This window comes from Zootoca vivipara, chromosome 3 (genome assembly GCF_963506605.1).
Source record: "Zootoca vivipara chromosome 3, rZooViv1.1, whole genome shotgun sequence".
Classification (NCBI taxonomy): Eukaryota; Metazoa; Chordata; class Lepidosauria; order Squamata; family Lacertidae; genus Zootoca; species Zootoca vivipara.
The window spans coordinates 105,468,500-105,487,153 of NC_083278.1; the positions used below are offsets into that span (position 1 = coordinate 105,468,500).

The following is an 18,654-nucleotide window of genomic DNA, read 5'->3' on the forward strand; positions in this document are numbered from 1 at the left end:
TTCTGTGAGCTTAACATATCTTTTGATAAATACTTGTTTTGACACTTAGACTGATCTAATCGAGAGTTTTAATCTCCCACATTTGTTACTTAGTTTATGTGGTCACAGAAGTTGCTTTAGATGGGTTTTAAATGTTTCGTAATATGACCGAAGCGTCTTGGCGGCTGCTTTTAACTCTTCTGTGGACAATTTCTCTCTCCATATCCCAGGTGGAGAGCCACGAATACCTCTTGAAACCCTCCATTGAGCCGAGCCTCACTGAGCTGAGAGAGAATATGGATAAGCTAGAGGAAAAAATGCAGGGTGTGCTGAAGGCGGCTGCAAAGGAGCTAAGTATGTTGGCATGACCTTCATTTTATCCACAAAGTGATTTAGAGTATTTCCTCCAAAGCCACTTCCAGTCCGTGTTCTGATGCTGAAGAATCAGCATTCTCACTGTTTAAAATACAGTTGTGCACTTGCTTTTTTAAAAAGCAAAACAAAAACAAACAAACCTGTTGTTGGAAACTTCCCCCACAGTACATGGTCAAAAGAAGAGAACTGGATATCTTCTAAGGTCCACTATTAGTCGCTTCATGCCTGCATGAAGCACAGCAAACTTGGCCAGCACCTTGTCTCTGTTCAGTGAACACCTCTTCTCCTGCAATCAGAATCCCCCACAGTGCACAGGTTTTCTTTGGCAGACACACAGAGACACGTCGGCAAACGAGGCGATGTGGAATGAGTGCTTTTAAAGGTGCCAGCAAACGCTATCATTGCAACTATGTGCTGTGTGAAGAAGTGCTCTTTCTTTGTATGTCCTGAAATCTCTCACCATTCAGCTTTTGTTGGATAACGTTGGGAGTCTAGCACAATATTGCTAGGGATCACGAGGGTCATCTAGTCCAACCCCTGGCAATGCAGGAATCTTTTGCCCAGCGTGGGGCTCAAACCCATGACCCTGAGTCTCGTGAGAAAGAGAGAAACTTCTACCTATATACCTTCTCCACACCATGCACAACAGTGGAAATCTCAGTCATTCTCCCCACTTGCCCTTTTTCTAAACTAAATAGTCCCAACCCATATTAGTTTTTCCTAGTAGGGGAAGCATTTCAGACCCTTGATAACTTCAGGTTGCTCTTTTCTGCACCTTCTTGAGCTCTACAATGTCCTTTTGGAGGTGCAGCAGCCAGAACCGTTGAAGTACAGGCATGTGTTTATCCTTTGTGATGATCTTGTCAATCCAGTGTCAATAAATAAAGCCTTCCTCCTGTAAGAGCTCCCTCCTTCCCTGCCAATTTGGATAATCTTAGGTTCGCGTGGCATTACAGTAGAGGGATTTCTAAAGTGTGAGTAGAACCGCAGTTTGAAACTCCTCTAACTGTTAGCGAGCTTAGGTGTTAGGACTTGTTCCAAGCCCTGTGACTATGAGTTAATTTCTCAGCAGGTGGCCTGGTACAATATCAAGCAGCAAAACTCAGCCAAGAGAGAAATTTGTCTCATTGAGTGGGGAGAATGAAAATGTGATTTGTGTGTTTATAAAGTCACAGTCAGTCATGGATTTTATTCTCCCCCCCAATCCCTTCCCATGAAACAGGTCTGGAAGCCGGCAAGAGCATCAAATTAGAATGCAACTCCCAGTTTGGGCATTTTTTCCGAGTCACCTACAGGGAAGAGAAGGTTCTGCGAAACAACCTGAAGTATAAGGTCTTGGAAACCCAGAAGAACGGGGTGAAGTTCTCTAACGTGTGCGTGAAACGCATATCCCTGCCTTTGCCTCACAACGCCAATGGAAGTGTCCTCTAAACTTCCCGTGGGGTGGGTGCGAGTCAGTGAAGTGTTCTGCCAGGTTGCGGAAGTTTGCTAACATTTTCCTTTTTCGTTCCTGCGCAGTCAACTGAAAAGCATTAATGAAGAATACATAAATATCAGAAAAGAGTATGAAAAAAGCCAGGACATCGTTGTTAAGGAAATCATCAGCGTTGCCGCAGGTAAGGAACACTGTGTGCTTATACATGGAGTCACCAGATATGTTCTGAGGATATATGTTTTAATCAGGTGTAAAACACCCACACACCATTTGTGGAGTGGGTACAAAAGTAATTGGTCTGCTCTCAGCCTGTGCCCTCTGTGAAACAGAAATATAACCCATCTTGTGGCGAGGACAAACTACGTTAACTGTGGAAAACAATTTGCCAACATGGCCTGCAGCTGTACGTCTGCTTAGAGGTGCCAAGAAGGACTGAGTTGGGGTTTCCTCTGGCTATTATATAGCACTCAGCTACGGATGTCAGTACAACTGCTAATGAAACAGAAGGCACTTCAGAACCTTAGCCTTCCTTCCACCTTGGTTTCCTGTCCCTGTTCTGGTTTTCCATGAACATTCCCTGACATCACAGCCGTTCAGCCAGTGGCAGGTTGGGTGGTCTCGCTTCTAGAAACAAAAGTGAGCACTCTAGCAACTCTGAGCATCAGTTGTCTGAGGTCACAGCATCTCAGCCAAAGTCTAGAGAGGGCTTTAAAACTGGCAGGAATTGCCAGACTTCTGGTTTTTATATCCAAATACTTTGCTTTAAAACATACTGGTGACAGTTTGCATCTCTGCACCCCTAAGTGTCCTAAAGCAGTGCCATCGCAGAGATCTCCGTGTTCATGAATTAGATGTAGATTCAAGCAACGGGAACCCTCAGATCCTGTTCTGACAGGGCACTGGTGTGCAGGCAGCATAAGCATGAGTAAGATTGTGATACAAATGAGAAAGGCTTGTGGTTTTCTCTTGTGCAAGCTGTTCCAGATTGCGCAAATGCACGGGAGCAGCGGGCGCCCAAGCACTTGGGCACGGCAGCTAAAGGAACTTGCTGTTCCAAACAGTTAGCCTCATTTAGGCCTCGTAGCGTTTTGCCTTTGTGCACTGCGTTTGCATTTTGCTGTCGGCTGTTTTGAGTGAAATGAAAGTGTTGATTATAACACCGCCTGCTTTAGGTGTTAAAACGTGCTGAGAGGTAAGGATAGTGCACCACTTAGGTAAAAATGGCTGGAAATAAATAAATGAATAAGAAAATAAATATATTGTCAGCTAGGATTGTCATTTTTTAAAAGGTTTTATAAATTTGTTTAATGGTGCATTCATACAACCAATCCCCTCTCCCCACCTCCCTTTGTGCTGGCTGCTGTATTTGCCATGTGATTGGATTAAAGCTGAATTAGATGGCCTCTGAAGGGGTCCAACTTACTAAGACATATGCAGCCAAGGCTTGATTTATATCACAGGACACATCCAAACCATACATTTAAACTGCTGTGATACCACAGTCATGGCTTCCTCCTAAAGGATTCTGGTTGTTGAGTGCGCTGAGAGTTGCTGTGAGACCCCTATTCCCCCTCACAGAACTACAGTTCCCAGAATGGTTTAACAATCAGTCCTTCTTCACAGGGAACTCAGGGAATTGTAGCTCTGTGACAAACTACAGATCCCAGAATTCTTTGAGAGAAGCCATGACTGTCTAAGGAAGCACCCCAGTGCTTTAAATGTGTAAACATGGTCATAGTTTGTCCATTTTAGCCCAGTCTTCAGCTTGCAAAAGGAAGGAACCTGACGTGGCCTCTGTGGTGACTGTTTTGCATTGAGCTGGCAAAAAGACACAGGCAATTTAGTCAGTGCTGAATCAATTTTGCCAAGGACAGCTCTAATAAAAAGCCTGCATAAAATTCATATTTTTTAATTTGCTTGATGAACGAACAAGTAGATTGCACCATTTAATCTTTTCATTCTTCATTTGTGGGTGCTCTGGTGTTTAGTTTAGCTGTGGAATTGTCTGGCTTCTTTGTTTGACATCTTGTGTTTATCCCTTGACGTGAAATGTACAAAGCACTTTACAGAATTACATAAGCAAAATACAGTTCCCTACCCCAAAGGATCTTACAATCAAAACGTCTGTAGTAGAGGTAACACTAAGGGAAGTTGTGGGAAGAAGGGGCTGGGAGGAACCCCCCCCCCCCGCGAGCAGTTTTTTTGAGGGTGCGTGGGGAGTTGCTCAGGTAAGGGGAGGTAGGGGGGAGATTAGTTGAGCAGTCGAAAGTTCATTGCGCAAGCGGAATGGCAGCATTCTGTACAATCTCCAGAGAGTCTCTGCCTGTCAGTTTGTAGGCTGTACATAGTAAGATTGACCAGTGGTTTGACTTTATACGGCAGCTTCCTGTGCCCCTTTCCTGCCTGTTATGGGAAAATTAAAAGCACCCCACCACCATGCTTAAAAAACGAACAAAAACTAGAATCAGGAAATCTATGACTGAATCTCCATCTCATCTGGTTTGACCCAAAGCTGAAGTGGCTCTACTGGAGCACGCTAGCATGCTCAGCAGCAGTTTCAGGAAAAGCTGCTCGGGTGAATGCGTCCTAGCTTTGTGGGGTGGGTGCATGGGAGCAGAATTGCAAACGTCTCAGTGAATACATTAGTGGTGGTTTTCTTAACTGCATTAGCTAACACCACCCACCTTCCCTAAATTCTCCTTCCAGTGCAATTATCTATAATTGTTTCCCCAGTAGCCTTTTGTGGGTAGAAACTGGTCTCTGAACATCTGGCCAGACATCTTTGCGTGGTAGTTATAAGATCTTTTGGGGCAATAAAACACACAGTTGGGAGGCGTTGTAAAAGTGAATTGGGGTGTTTGGTTGAGTGGGGCAGGTGGGGGAGAGAAAGATACTGTCAAGAAGAGCAAATGCTGTCCCTGTGGAAGGTTTTATGTATAATAGAGAGAGAGAGAAGATCTGTCTTGTCATCCAATTTATGCATTCGGTGTTAACAGCTAGTGATATGCTTTTTCAAAGTCAGGGTTGTTCGCAGCGGTTTAATTAGCCCTTGCTCTTTACCAGTTCAATGAGACGGCGAAGGTTTGCGCTGGAAAACTTTCCAGAGAGAATACTTAAATGTGCAAGAGTGATTTCCCTGGTGTGCACTTGCAGAATGAGCTTTCTGAGAGCTAAAATGTTGTCACCTGACATCGCTTACATACTTTAAGACTTGGCAAATAAGCAGCAGGATCCTTCCTGAGTGATGTCAACAGGCTCTGAGTGTAGTTGGTTTCAAATGCTTAATCGGAGCTTAATGATACTTTGGCACAGCCCACAACTTGTGCTTTATAGTACTCAGTGATTCGGTTCAGGCGTAGTCCCATATCTTGGTTTGGTGCTACAACAGGGGTGGGGACTAGGCAGCACCCCAACTTCCCAGGCAGCACCCCAACATCCCCTGCTTTACCCTGTCTTTGAGTGCTTTATCCTGGCTGAAATGTGTCATTGAGCTCTGATAGTGTCACTTTCCAGGATGGAGGGGAGAGAGAGAAAGAGAGAGCATAGAAACAGCCTACCACACAAAAGCCAAATTTACATTCATTGCTCTTTAGCCTCAGTCCCACTGCCTCACAGCTCTCCATCTAGGCAAGCAACAGGTATGATCAGTTCATGAACCCAATTAAAGGACAGTTTGGGTGTGGAACGTGGCCTAGGGTGTAGAGGGCTGCGTCAAGGCCCTGGCCTGAGGTTCCCCAGCTCTGATGCAGACTTTAAAAGATCAGCAGCAGCAGCCATTTGAACTGGGCCTGGAAGCAACCAGGCCAGGCAGCCACTGCAGATGAACTAGATCTGGAATATTTTACTTGAGGCTTCTCCTGTGATCACATGAGCTGCAGCATTCTGTGCTAGCTGCTTCTTCGAAAACATAATACAGTAGGTCGTGTTTCAGTCACTTGTGTGGGAGGTTACTACAGCACGGGGGGCTGAGTTCAACTCTATCTGAAAAGAGCATCACATTGGCTCACTAGCTTAAGCCAGCAAAATGCACGCCTAGGCTCTGCAGCCACCTGAGAATCCCGCAGAAGTTCAGCATTTAGGAGCAACCCCTGGTTGAAATCTCATCCTTAGTGGGGATTCCAACCCTACTAGGATAGTTTGGGGGTGTCCCATCATTGGGCTGTCCCACTTCTTTACTGCCTGGATTAAGCTTCCATTTGTTATCCCTTATGCAGTCAGTAACTTCCTTCAGGCATATTTTTAGGGAATGCAGTGCTGCACCTGAAGTTGAGAGAAGGTGGGTGGGTGGGGAACGGAGTTGGGTGTCGTTATTAGGGGCAGAACGCTTTTTATGGCCCAGACATCCTCAGCGACTTAAGTTGTGGTTTGGGGGTAGTTTGCTTCACTTTGAGTACTGGTGGTTGAGGATCTCAAGAGGCTTCATGGCTGAGGGTTGCTCTTAAGTGTCTATATGTCAGGAGAGGATGAAGGGTTGGGGGAAGATACTGTTCCTGGTGAGCACTGCAGTTGTGGTGGTGTATGTTTAAGACTTTACTACCCCCTGCATGCGAAGCCAGGCTCCTGTGGATTGAGCGGACTAGGCCAGTAGCGGGCCCAACAGTCAAGAAAACTGTTTCTGCATGTGCTGTAGAGGGAAGTGAGGGGCTCATGGGGATTGTCAACATGGGAAGGTAGCCCATCAAGGAGAAGGAAAACCTTGATCCTAAACCTCTGCTGCCTCGCGGCTAGACTCATTCCTGAGAAAGGCTTTGGGAGCAAACCCTGAGGAACAACCCGTACCTGCTAGCTTGTGGGACATCTTTGGGAGAAGAAAAGGTTAAGGAGTAAGCCCTGCACAAACCCAAAGTGGAGTCCCTACAATGGTTGGATGGTACCTAGTGCGCCTCCTTCCGGCAACTCCTGCAGCCAAGCTGCTCCAAACATATTGCTCTGCTTTCATTTGGACCACACCAGCGAAGTATGTCTTGTCGTCTGGACTTCCATACACACTACCTAGACTTGTGCCTTGGTGTGTCCTTTTTTAATGTAGTGAAATAGGTGTGGCTATTTAGACTGGCTGTTTTTTTTTCTAAAAGTGAAATGAAAGTGGTAAGGGAGTGGTATAGCATCTGCTTTGCATGCAGAAGGTCTCAGATTCAGACCCCAGCATCTCCAGCTAGGACAGGGAATGTCCCCTGTCTGAAACCCTGGAGAGCAGCTGCCAGCCAGTATGAACAGTACTCAGCTAGATGGACCGTTGATAGGACTTAGTATAATGCAGATTCCTGTGTGGACACTGAGCCTGCAGGGAGAGGGACCACTCAGCCAGGGGGGACATCAACACAGTTCACTGAGGTGCAAGTTCACCTGCAACCATGAAGCCAGGACCCCCCGGTGGGATATTCAAATGCAAAAAAAGAGAAAAGTGTTCTATATACTTACCTGCAAGTTGGCTTATCATGTCACCCGCTAGAATTCTCACTGTGTGCTAGGATGGTAGAAGTTGATAGAAGCGGGTGGCGGTGCCAGATAGAAGCGGGTGGCGGTGTCTGGATTCCTTTTAGATTTCTGCAAAGCAGGAAGCTGCATTGAGCCTGTGCTTTTCCAACAGGGTATAAGGAGCCCATACAGTTCCTGAGTGATGTCATAGCCCACCTGGATGCTATTGTCAGTTTTGCTCATGCGTCAAATGCAGCGCCGACCCCATACGTACGCCCAACAATTCTGGAAAAGGGGGCAGGGAGGATTGTGCTGAAAGCCTCAAGACACCCCTGCATTGAAGTTCAAGATGACGTTTCCTTCATCCCGAACGATGTGACCTTTGAGAAGGACAAGCAGATGTTCCATATCATTACCGGTAAAGACTTCGTTTATATGCCATGCCTGTTTCCCCTCTTGCCTCCATCTTCTGTGTTGTAGGTGTGCTTGCGTTTTATTTATGAGGATGCTTTCAAAATAAGTCTGTATCCTAGCCTCAAAACGGAGAAGTGAGCCTATAATGATTACTGCAGACGAGCGTTCTGCATTTAGGTGGGTGTTTTGATTTGAAATGGGGAAGCAATCTTCAGGCAAGCCTTAACGTTCCAGCTTTCAAGTTTGAAGTCTGACAACCAGTGCAAAACTGACCAAACATGCAAATCAGTGGAAGTGATTTTCATGATATGCAGATGGAACAGCCATGGTTGCATTGGTGGTGGTGTCGCTCACTGACATGGTAGAACAGCTTATGAATATGATAATTAATCAGAAGTTAATAAAAAAGGACATTGAAGAATAGCTGTATTTAATCAGAATTAATGTTGTTTAGTTGGTTTTAGGTAGCATTTTGCTTCAATAGATAGTGTTTTTATATCATGTACACTGTAAGCCACATACAGATTTTTGAAATACTAAGCGGTTTAAAATAAAAAAACAGCACAGTATGTTAAACTGAAGTTGCATATTAGGTTGCCAAGAAGACCTTTACTCCTCCTGCTTGAAATGCTGCTTAATTTCCTGCTGCTACTTGCTTCTTGCTCTGCAGGACCAAACATGGGAGGGAAATCCACCTACATCCGCCAGACAGGGATGGTTGTTCTCATGGCCCAGATTGGCTGTTTTGTGCCATGTGACTCTGCAGAGATAAGCATTGTCGATTGCATCCTGGCTCGGGTAGGAGCTGGAGACAGCCAGCTGAAAGGCGTGTCTACCTTCATGGCGGAAATGTTGGAGACGTCTGCCATCCTTAGGTAAGACCTCCGTTTGCAAACCTTGCTCACCAGAAGCCCCAAGTGTTTATGCAAGCTTAGCGACGCCACTCCCCAATATGCTTGTGATCTGTTTTGTGCACAGGACAGATACTCTCTGAGACTGGCCATAGCCACTGGAATCTCAGAAGTCTCCAAACATATAGGAAGAAAACAATGGGCTCATTTTGCTTCCAAGTTGATTGCTGTTTTAGTTCATTATTATTGGGAACAAATGGGACCTACAGCAAAATGTTTCAGTGTCCTGTGTTCCTGTTCAGTCTCATAGTCAGATATCAGTACCCTTCTCCAGTACACTCCATTCCACACGAAGGTTCATCACCCTCCTTCCCATGAAATTCAGACATTTACATTCTTTGGCTACGGAGCACCCTCGGTCCCTGAAGTACTTTTGGAGTGTTTGGGCTACACAGGAGTCCACACACTCCTCTGAACTTTGGAAATAGAGGGAATGTTATCTGGAGGAGGCTCTTAAAAGAGAGGAATGTAGCATTTGTGTATCCTTGCTTGTTCAGGGGCCAGTGGTGTAGTTTGCCTGTTTAGTTTTGAAGCTGTACCACTTTTGACAACTTTATTGCCTTTGATTTTAGGATTGCAACAGATAACTCATTGGTGATCATTGACGAGCTTGGGAGAGGAACATCTACCTATGATGGATTTGGATTGGCCTGGGCAATCTCGGAATATATTGCCAGCAAAATTGGAGCGTTTTGTATGTTTGCCACTCATTTTCATGAACTGACCGCACTTGCTGATGAGATTCCCACCGTGAATAACTTGCACGTCACAGCGCTAACAACAGAGGACACACTGACAATGCTCTATCGTGTGAAAAATGGTGAGGCTCGCTTCAGATCCTTGGAACAAATCCGCCTTGTTTACTGTAGAGCAGCCTTCACCAGCCTGATGTCCTCCAGATGTTTGGGACTACAACTCCCATCATCCCTGCCCATTGGCCATGCTGGCTGGAGCTGATGGAAGTTGGATGGGGGAAGGTTGTGCTGAAACATGGTTTGGCGTTGTGAGAAACCTATGGCCTTCCATACATTGTTGGACTCCAACTCACTTAGCTAGTGGTCAGGGATTATGGGAATTGGAGTTCAACAACACCTGGTGAGCCATAGATTCCCTGGCCCTAGTTCAGTGTTTTGTGAACAACCATAGCCACCTCCTGGACTCATGTGCTCCCCCACCCCTCCACCAAGCCAGGAAGAGGAGTTTGGAAGCTTTCACTTTTAGTTAGCAGCCTGTCATGTCACCTGGAGGGCAAACTGTGGTTAACCCACACTAGCTGGTTGGTTTCAAACAAGCCTGCTTTAAACTACTTTGAGAAACTGGCTTGTTGAAGTAGCCATGGTTAATGTTAGCCACCGTTCCTGTTTTGAATGACACAGGAAGCCACCGTTAACTTAAATGGGTTTCCAGGCTCCTCCTCTTTTGGGGGTGTCTCAAAATTGCTTGGCTCTGGGCTGGATGTGTACATATTGCGGTACCCTTTTCCATTCCTGTCCTCTGACTCCTTTCCCATTCGTGGCCCCCGCAAATTACTTTTAATGGTTGACACATGGTGCTTTTGCAACCCCAAATGGACATTTTCCTTTTGTACTCTTGTCCCATTTTGATAACTTACTGCTTCTTAGTGATGTTCACTTTTATGGTGTTTGAAACCCCCACCCCCACCCCGACCCAGGCTGAGTTTCAGATTTCCCCAGCTCAAGCAGGATTATGTTTAACTGCTAGAAATTGGGGTCGAGTTTGACCTGGACATCACTTTTCAGACACTCCCTTCTCTTTCTGAAATAAGCAGCATGGAATCAGATGCACAGGTTGTCCTTTCACCTTTTGAGGACTGACCCCAGTGATTCTTCTTCCAGGGGCTTGCGACCAGAGCTTTGGCATCCACGTCGCAGAGCTAGCTGCTTTTCCCAAGCATGTGATAGAGAATGCCAAGGCAAAGGCCTTGGAGTTGGGGGAGTTCCAGACTTTTGGAAATCCACAGGCCGAGGAGGAAGAGCCACCAGCCAGGAACTCCTACAAAGAGAAGCAGGTTTGCTAACTGTCATACGCTTGTTGAAATCATTTCTTTCCCACTTTCCTATAATGTATCTACAAGATTTAGATGCAGCTTAGTCAACAAGAACCTCTTTAGTGATACTACTACCCCTGGAATGTTGCCCACAAAAGAACATGGCTTTATAGGGTTCATAGTATACTCTGCCTGCCTTCCTGTCTCTTGAATCCACGTGACGGGGTGAGCTCCCGTTGCTCTGTCTCAGCTTCTGCCAACCTAGCAGTTGGAAAGCACACCAGTGCAAGTAGATAAATAGGTATCGCTGCGGCGGGAAGGTAAACGGTGTTTCTGTGCGCTCTAGCTTCCGTCACGGTGTCCCATTGTGCCAGAAACGGTTTAGTCATGCTGGCCACATGACCCAGAAAGCTGTCTGTGGACAAACGCTGACTCCCTTGGCCTGAAAAATGAGATGAATGCCGTACCCCATAGTTGCCTTTGACTGGACTTAACCATCCAGGGGTCCTTTGCCTTTACTTAGCTTACCTGTCTCTCTATGTCATTTATCAGAAGACTGATACCACTTTGAGCTCCCTGAGGCATCTCCGCCAAAACCAGGAAGTTTAGCTTATTGCATCACTTGAGAGTTTTGCATTCTGCAGGCTCTGCTTTATGATGATGATTTGTGGGTGAGCAACAGCTGCTGCATTTACAACTGCTTAAATGATACTTTCTGTGTTTTTGTACCACTGGCTTGCAACAGCTCACTCACCAACGTGTGTTGAATGCTTAATCATTTTGAGCCTGCAAACTTCTTCCCTGATTTCTTCAGTTAGACTGATGCTGTCCAGACATGTTTGCTGAATGGCATAAACAGAACTGCAAAGAACGCTTTGTGAACTGATTTCGAGGAGTAGCCATGTCAGTTTGCTGCAGCAAGGAAACTAGTTGCACCTTAAGATGATGAACCGGATTATTGTAGCCTGGGGTTTTGCAGACTAAAGCCCATCTCATCAGTTACGTACAGTATTGGGAATTAAACGCTATCAGGACTTGTATAAGTCACTTGGGTGCAGCAGCCAAAGCAGATACGTAGATTCTGTGATAACCATCAATATTCACACACACACACACACACACACACACACACACAGAGAGAGAGAGAGAGAGAGAGAGAGAGAGAGAGAGAGAGAGAGAGAGAGAGAGAAATAAAAACATTCCTTCCAGTTGCACCTTATAGACCAACTAAGTTTGTCATTGGTATGAGCTTTCATGTGCATGCACACTTCTTCAGATACACTGAAACAGAAGTCACCAGATATATAAGGGTCTGGTGACTTCTGTTTCAGTGTATCTGAAGAAGTGTGCATGCACATGAAAGCTCTTACCATTGACAAACTTTGTTGGTCTCTAAGGTGCTATTGGAAGGAATTTTTTTATTTTGTTTCGACTACGGCAGACCAACACGGCTACCTACCTGTAACGAGAGAGAGAGAGTTAGTGAGTGAGTGAGTGAGTGAGTGAGTGAGAGTGAGTGAGTCTGAATCTAGGTCTTCTGTGTATCACATCTGCTTAATTTGCCATTTTCCTGCCATTTTAAGTCATTGATCCACAAATCCTGGGTTGTTGAAATGGCTGTTATTCTCAGTGCCAGGCGAATGCATTCGTAGGGGCTTAGAAATGGTGCAGCAGAAGCCTCTGAGGCTCCTCACCCATGCTGCAGAGGAATCCAGGAAGACACAAATCAGAGGCTGAACATCATTTTCTTTTCCTTTCTAGGAAGGTGAAAAATTAATCAAGGATTTCCTTTCTAATGTGAAAGCATTGCCATTGGCAGACATGTCTGAGGAGGACATCAGAACCAAACTGAAGCAGCTGAAAGATGAAGTCGCGGCAAAAAACAACAGCTATGTGAACGAAATCCTTTCCCAAACAAAGTAGTTGCGTGACATGAGAAAATCTAAACAAGGAGTCATTTGAACTCAAGTTGGAAGTGCAGAGTTGCACTCAGACATAGGCCATTGCCAAAGGGGGTGATGCCACATCCTGTTTCTCACAATGGCAGGTGCCATGTTAAATAGTGGAGACCAGAACAAAATGCTATTTCCCAGCAAGGACTAACTTGCATGTTATTGTTTTGTTTTCTCCTATGACGGGTGGTGGATATGTTGAAAATTTTCTATGGTATTCCAATTTTGAAATGGTTGCCCTTAAATAAATGCAGTGCATCATGGTTTGAATTGTTACCCCTTATTTTATTTCCGCTGCATACAGAAATATTTAAATAAGCAACAGCAGGAAAACAAAATTGGACATGGTGCTCACTATTGCTAGAAATGGTCTCCCATGCCTTATTTCATCTGTGTTGAGACTCTGTTAGTTCAGCAGTTTACGATGGGGGTGGGAAAGCCTTTTTAGCTTGGAGGGCCGCATTTCCTCCTGGGAAACCTTCCGGGGGCCAGAGGAAAAAATAGGTAGAGCGACAGCTGAGGTCCCTGCAGTAGGCAAGGGGAATAACCACAGTTAGAGAACGCTCTCTAGCTATAAGCAGAAGCACTCAAGAGAGCAGTGAGGGGCATGGCCTGGGGTGGAACATGACTAGAGAAGGTTCTGAGGGCCAGATACAGTGGCCTGGAGGACTGCTTTTGGCCCCCTGGCCTGGGGGAGATTTCCCCACCCAGCCCTGATTACAATATTGACTGAGTGAGAACTACAGGTGGGTAAAGGAAAGGGGGAAATTACAGTGCAGTCAATACACTGGTACCTCTAGGTAGTTACAAACTTAATTCGTTCCGGAGGTCTGTTCTTAACCTGAAAATGTTCTTAAATTAGAAGCGTGCATTTGCTAGTGGGGCCTCTTGCTGCTGCGCCACCGGCACACAATTTCCATTCTCATCCTAGGGCAAAGTTCTCAACTCGAGGTAACTCTTCCAGGTTAGCGGGGTTTGTAACTTGAAGCGTTTGTAACCTCTGGCGTTTGTAACCCGAGGTACCACTGTATTGCAAATCAAGTAAAAGTAGCTTTCTAAGAAGGAAGAATCGGGCCTGGAAGGTGGAGCTGTTTTGAGCACCAGAATGGAATGGAGCTCACAGTTCTTTTGCATAAATATACACTCCTGGTTGTCACCGGGAGTTTTCTTCGTCATTTTAGCTGAATTATTTCGGGAAAGGCCAACACTTCACTGGTAGAGCATGCAGGAGCTCCTAGGTTTGATCCCCGGCATCTCCCAAGGATGGAGAGACCTCCATCTGAATCCTGTAGAACCGCTGCTAGTCAGGGTAGATGGACCAATTGGTCGGACTCAGTATAAGATGGCTTTCTATGACCCCAACTATACGCCGAGTACATTAGTACTGTCCTCAACCTACGATAATGTTGGGAGACTCAAAAGGAGTATAGCATCTAGATCAAGGGAAGTAATAGTACCACTGTATTCTGCTCTGGTCAGACCTCACCTAGAGTACTGTGTCCAGTTCTGGGCACCACAGTTCAAGAAGGATACTGACAAGCTGGAACGTGTCCAGAGGAGGGCAACCAAAATGGTCAAAGGCCTGGAAATGATGCCTTATGAGAAACGGCTTAGGGAGCTGGGTATGTTTAGCCTGGAGAAGAGAAGGTTAAGGGGTGATATGATAGCCATGTTCAAATATATAAAAGGATGTCATATAGAGGAGGGAGAAAGGTTGTTTTCTGCTGCTCCAGAGAAGCGGACATGGAGCAATGGATTCAAACTACAAGAAAGAAGATTCCACCTAAACATTAGGAAGAACTTCCTGGCAGTAAGAGCTGTTCGGCAGTGGAATTTGCTTCCAAGGAGTGTGGTGTAGTCTCCTTCTTTGGAGGTCTTTAAGCAGAGGCTTGACAGGCATATGTCAATAATGCTTTGATGGTGTTTCCTGCTTGGCAAGGGGTTGGACTGGATGGCCCTTGTGGTCTCTTCCAACTCTGTGCTTCTATGAAATTTCTGGTGGCATCAAAATGTGCACACACGCTACGCTAGACATCTTATTTTGTGTGGGGAAATATAACATCAAAGGTGGCTCTTGCAGCCCAATCCTGTGCATGTCAACATCAGAATAAATCTCACTAATTTCCATGAAAACCTGCTCATGAGTTGGATCGCAGCCTTAGTTTGGATTGATTCCAAGGGTAAAATCCCTTCTTATGCAAAGGGAGAGCCCAACTCTTCCACAAGGTCCAAGGTAAGAAATCATCCATCATATAGGCTGTTCCTTGCTGTTTTCTTCAAGCAGAGAGAAGGAAAAGCTACTTGTTCTAATTTCTGGGTTTCTCCCCGACTTTCTGGAGTACGTTTGCACTGAATGCAGAGCCATTAAAGCCTCACAGCTGAAATTGTGCTGCTGTTGAGAGTGCCCAAGTGTCACTTGACTGTCAGCCCTGTGTGCCGATGAGGTTTTCTTCCTTTGGTGTGCTTATTTACACTGGTAATTCATCCAAACAAGGTACAGTACTGAGTACTGAAGGCACCGGCAATATTAGCAATGCATTCAGTGGCTTTTTAGTTACGGAGGAAAATTGCAGTGAAATACCTTTTTTTTTGGCCCACGGTATATTTCAGAGGTGCTGTCATCTTTGAAAAGGATGGTTTCTGCTTCTGTTCAGCAGCGGAAATTGGGATATTATATGGTAGAGTTGTGAGCATTAGGCAGGCAAATGCACTTGCAGTGTTTCATTTTCGGGGGTGCGATGCAGGATGCAGAATGCCCATTTTTTTACTTGGTGTTTGAAAGCACCACCCCGGGCCCTCATTTCTGAGTTTTTCCATTGGTGAGACTCAGCCACTGCCTGAAATAAGAAAGTTTGCATTTAATAATAATAAATGTGCAGGAAGCCAGCCGCTCAGCGCATACAAAACCACAATGCTTTTTGGCTTCCGATTCGTCGCGCTGGTGAAGTTGGACGCAGGGACTTCGTGCTCCGAAGTCCCTGGCTTCGTGGAGGGGGGGGGGAAGTCCGCAGAGCGAGCGGACTCCCCGAAAAACACCGGGTAGAGAGTCCCGGTGACATAGTGCCCAGCTGTTTGCTCCGGACGCGAATCCTCTGCTGCCCGAGAGCTCAGTAGAGCAATCGAGAGCCAGCGGAGTGGAGTCGCGGGAGCCATTTTTGGGTTTCATCTTACCTCCTTGAAGTGAAGCTCCGAGTCCTCAGCCTGCAAGCGGCGGATTCTTCCAAGGAAATAAAAGACTTCTTCAAAGTAAGTCAAATCTCCATTTGGATCTTTAAAAATTTAAATTTGAAGATAGGAAGAGATTCTAAAGTAACGGAAGCCGATCTCTTCCAAATGGACAATCGGGAGGCGCATTAAATATTCCCAAGCCGAAAAGGGAAAACTTCTTTCAAGATTGCGGACCCGAGAGAAAGAAAGACTTTTCCAAACCTCCCCAGCCCCCGGTGTCGTTGCCCCTTGAGGTTCAGCAGCAACAAGGGGGAGGACGCTTTGACAGCTGTCAAAAGCTGTCAAATTGTTAAAGGACTAAGAAAGATGATTTTATTCCTGTGAATTGGAAAAATTGATTCAAAAGGTTTTAAAAGGATTTAAGTGGACTGTAAATTTGAAATCTGATGAGGTTAAAGACAAAGGATAAGAACAGCCAAGATGGAGCCGACAACGTGGTAGAGAGGAATTTTCCAGTACCCTTCTGCCCTTATCTCTGGTCTGCCTGTGGTCAAGTGAACTATGAAAACAAAATTCTCTCGAGCTTTCCAGGAGGCTGTGCTGGGCTATCTACAAACATGGGAAGATATCTACAAGGAAAGGCAATGCTTCAATCCAACAGAAAAGGAGAATGAGGTGCAAGAGCAAGATTTAGAGGACAATTTTGATTATGAGATTGTGTGTGAGGAGCAACAATTTGAGGACAATTTGGAGACTGATTCAGACCATAAAAAATATGTGTTAGATGATGAAAAACAAAGATCAGAACAAAGAGATGAGGCCGACAAGGAGAAGCAAAGTGAAGAGAAGATTGATGGAAGTGAAAATCCTGGAGAGACTGAAATGTTGAATGGTGTTAGTGAAGGGAGGGAAAGGCAGAAAGAGGGAGGAGCAGAGGTCTGGAAGTGGATGTGGGAAAGAATTGGTGTGGGGTAAAAATTTTAGTTTAAGGTACTTTTTTTGGTTTATGAACAACGGTGTCGGAATCTTGGCCTGTTAAAGGATATGCTGATCCAATTGGGAGGAGGGACATTGGGGGGGGGAGGAGAGATTTTTATAGTTTAAGGTTAAGAGCTTTCTGGAGGGAGTAAAAAGAATGGCTGAGGAAATATGCTTAGAGTCTGTTTTTGAATAATTTTGGTGATCAGGTGTTTGGGTGGAAAACTGCCTGTCTCCCCCTTCTTACTCTTGGTACCCAGTGGCAGGGGGTGCCTTGAGGGGAGAGGGAAGGGTGGAGGGAAACCCAGACACAAAAATGGAACCTTTTGACTGCTGGACTCCTCGGGCTACCCCAGTGGCAGGGGGGGGGGGCTCAGAGGGGGACAGCATGAAGAAGGAGGAGGATTGTGTTAATATTATAAGAATAAGATTCTGAATTGGATTAGAAAACCCGCCATAACTATGTAAAGAGGTTGGGAAATCCAGGAGGAGGAGAGTCGTGGAAGCCATTAATATTTTTCCTTTTTCCTTTTTTTTCCTTTCCTTTTTTTCCCCCCTTTTCATTTTTGCTTCCCCCCCCTTTTTTCCTTGTTTTTCTTTTTTCCAGTACAGTGAAGAAATAGCTGGGGGATAAGCCAATCCCCAGAGATCCTCCGCCTTTGTCCTCTCAGTGGCAGGGGGGGGGATGAGGGGGGAGGAAGGAGGGGGAGGTCAAACCCAGCTTAAAATGGACCCCTTTGTTCCCCAATACCCATGGGTCTCACTGGTGGCAGAGGTGGGCTTGTGGGTGGAGGGAAAATAAAGGGACAGAGTTTATGTTGTATACTTTGTATGTGTTTTCTTTTTCTAAAAATTAATAAAAATTATTTTTTTTTAAAAAAAACCCACAATGCTTTATGCCAGCCCCAAATGTTGGCAGACCCCAACTTCACATCGGCTCTCGCCAACACAGCCAGTGATCGGGGAAGATGGGACTGGTAGTCCATCTGCATCTAGAAGGCCGCAGGTTTGCCATACCTGCTTTTATCAACCTATACCCTCCATCCAGTGGTGTCTACATCAGGTGGGGGCGTTTCCATATCTGCTCCTTGACACTCTCATAGATGCCAAGGATTGAACCTGCAACTTCCTTAGTAAGAAAGCATTAGCTTTTACTGCTGGGCTAGGCTTCCCTGCCTTGGATTATGAAAAATAAAAAAACGACGACAGTGGAGGTGAACCCTATTTGCCCCATGGGCCAGGTCCTTGCCTCTATCCTTCACAGGCCAAATTTGGCAGGTGGCGGGTGTTGACATCACAAAGACTCCAGGTGATCATAAAAAGAGCCTCCTGGATCAAGCCAATAGTACATTGTAAGTCCTGCATCCCGTTCCCAAAGTGGCCAACCAAATGCATGTACCCATCAAGCAGGACTTGAATACAAGAGCACTTTCTCCCCTCCTGTGCTTTCCAGCAACTGGCCTTCAGAAGCACTGCAGCCTCTGACCATGGAAGAAGAGCAGAGCCATCGTGGCTACTAGCCTTTGATAGCCCTGTCCTCCGTGAATTTGTCTAATCCTCTCTTAAAACCATGCAAGTTGGTGTGTTCATCTCTTGACACCTGGAGGAGCAAGTTCCGTAGTTTTAACTGTGTGCTGAAGTAGTACTTTGTTTTATCTGCCCCGAATCTTCCAACATTCAGCTTCATGTCCACGAGTTCTAGAATAATGAGACAGGGAGAAAACCTTTCCCCTGCTTAACTCTGCGCAGGCCATGCATAATCTTATATTCATTAACATTTGATGATCGCCAAAACGTCAGAGCACCACACGGGGCTTGCAAAGCATCCTTCGAAGTTTCCACAGTCTTTCCACTGATGGGCAGTGACTCCAAACCTCCTTTCAGCACGGTCTGGCTGTGTGATTGAGTTCCACCACAGGGAACTTGGGTTATGCAGCCAATTCAGCAGCATCTCAATTTTATTGCTGCACCTCCAGGGCGTCGTCCTGGCAATGCAGCAATAAAACTGCCAGGGCA

At 45.7% G+C, this 18,654-nt stretch overlaps 1 protein-coding gene across 1 annotated transcript in view; it reads left to right on the forward strand.

Annotated features, from left to right (window-relative positions):
- Positions 1–12,757, forward strand: part of MSH2 (mutS homolog 2) — a 54,831-nt gene extending 42,074 nt beyond the window's left edge. Inside the window, exons 9-16 of the mRNA XM_035111064.2 lie at positions 210–333; positions 1,577–1,727; positions 1,873–1,970; positions 7,380–7,625; positions 8,292–8,496; positions 9,105–9,352; positions 10,389–10,561; positions 12,302–12,757. Coding sequence (XP_034966955.1) covers positions 210–333; positions 1,577–1,727; positions 1,873–1,970; positions 7,380–7,625; positions 8,292–8,496; positions 9,105–9,352; positions 10,389–10,561; positions 12,302–12,463 — 1,407 coding nt within the window. The 3' untranslated portion in view covers positions 12,464–12,757. The remainder of the gene's footprint in view (positions 1–209; positions 334–1,576; positions 1,728–1,872; positions 1,971–7,379; positions 7,626–8,291; positions 8,497–9,104; positions 9,353–10,388; positions 10,562–12,301) is intronic.
- Positions 12,758–18,654: the final 5,897 nt, after the last annotated feature.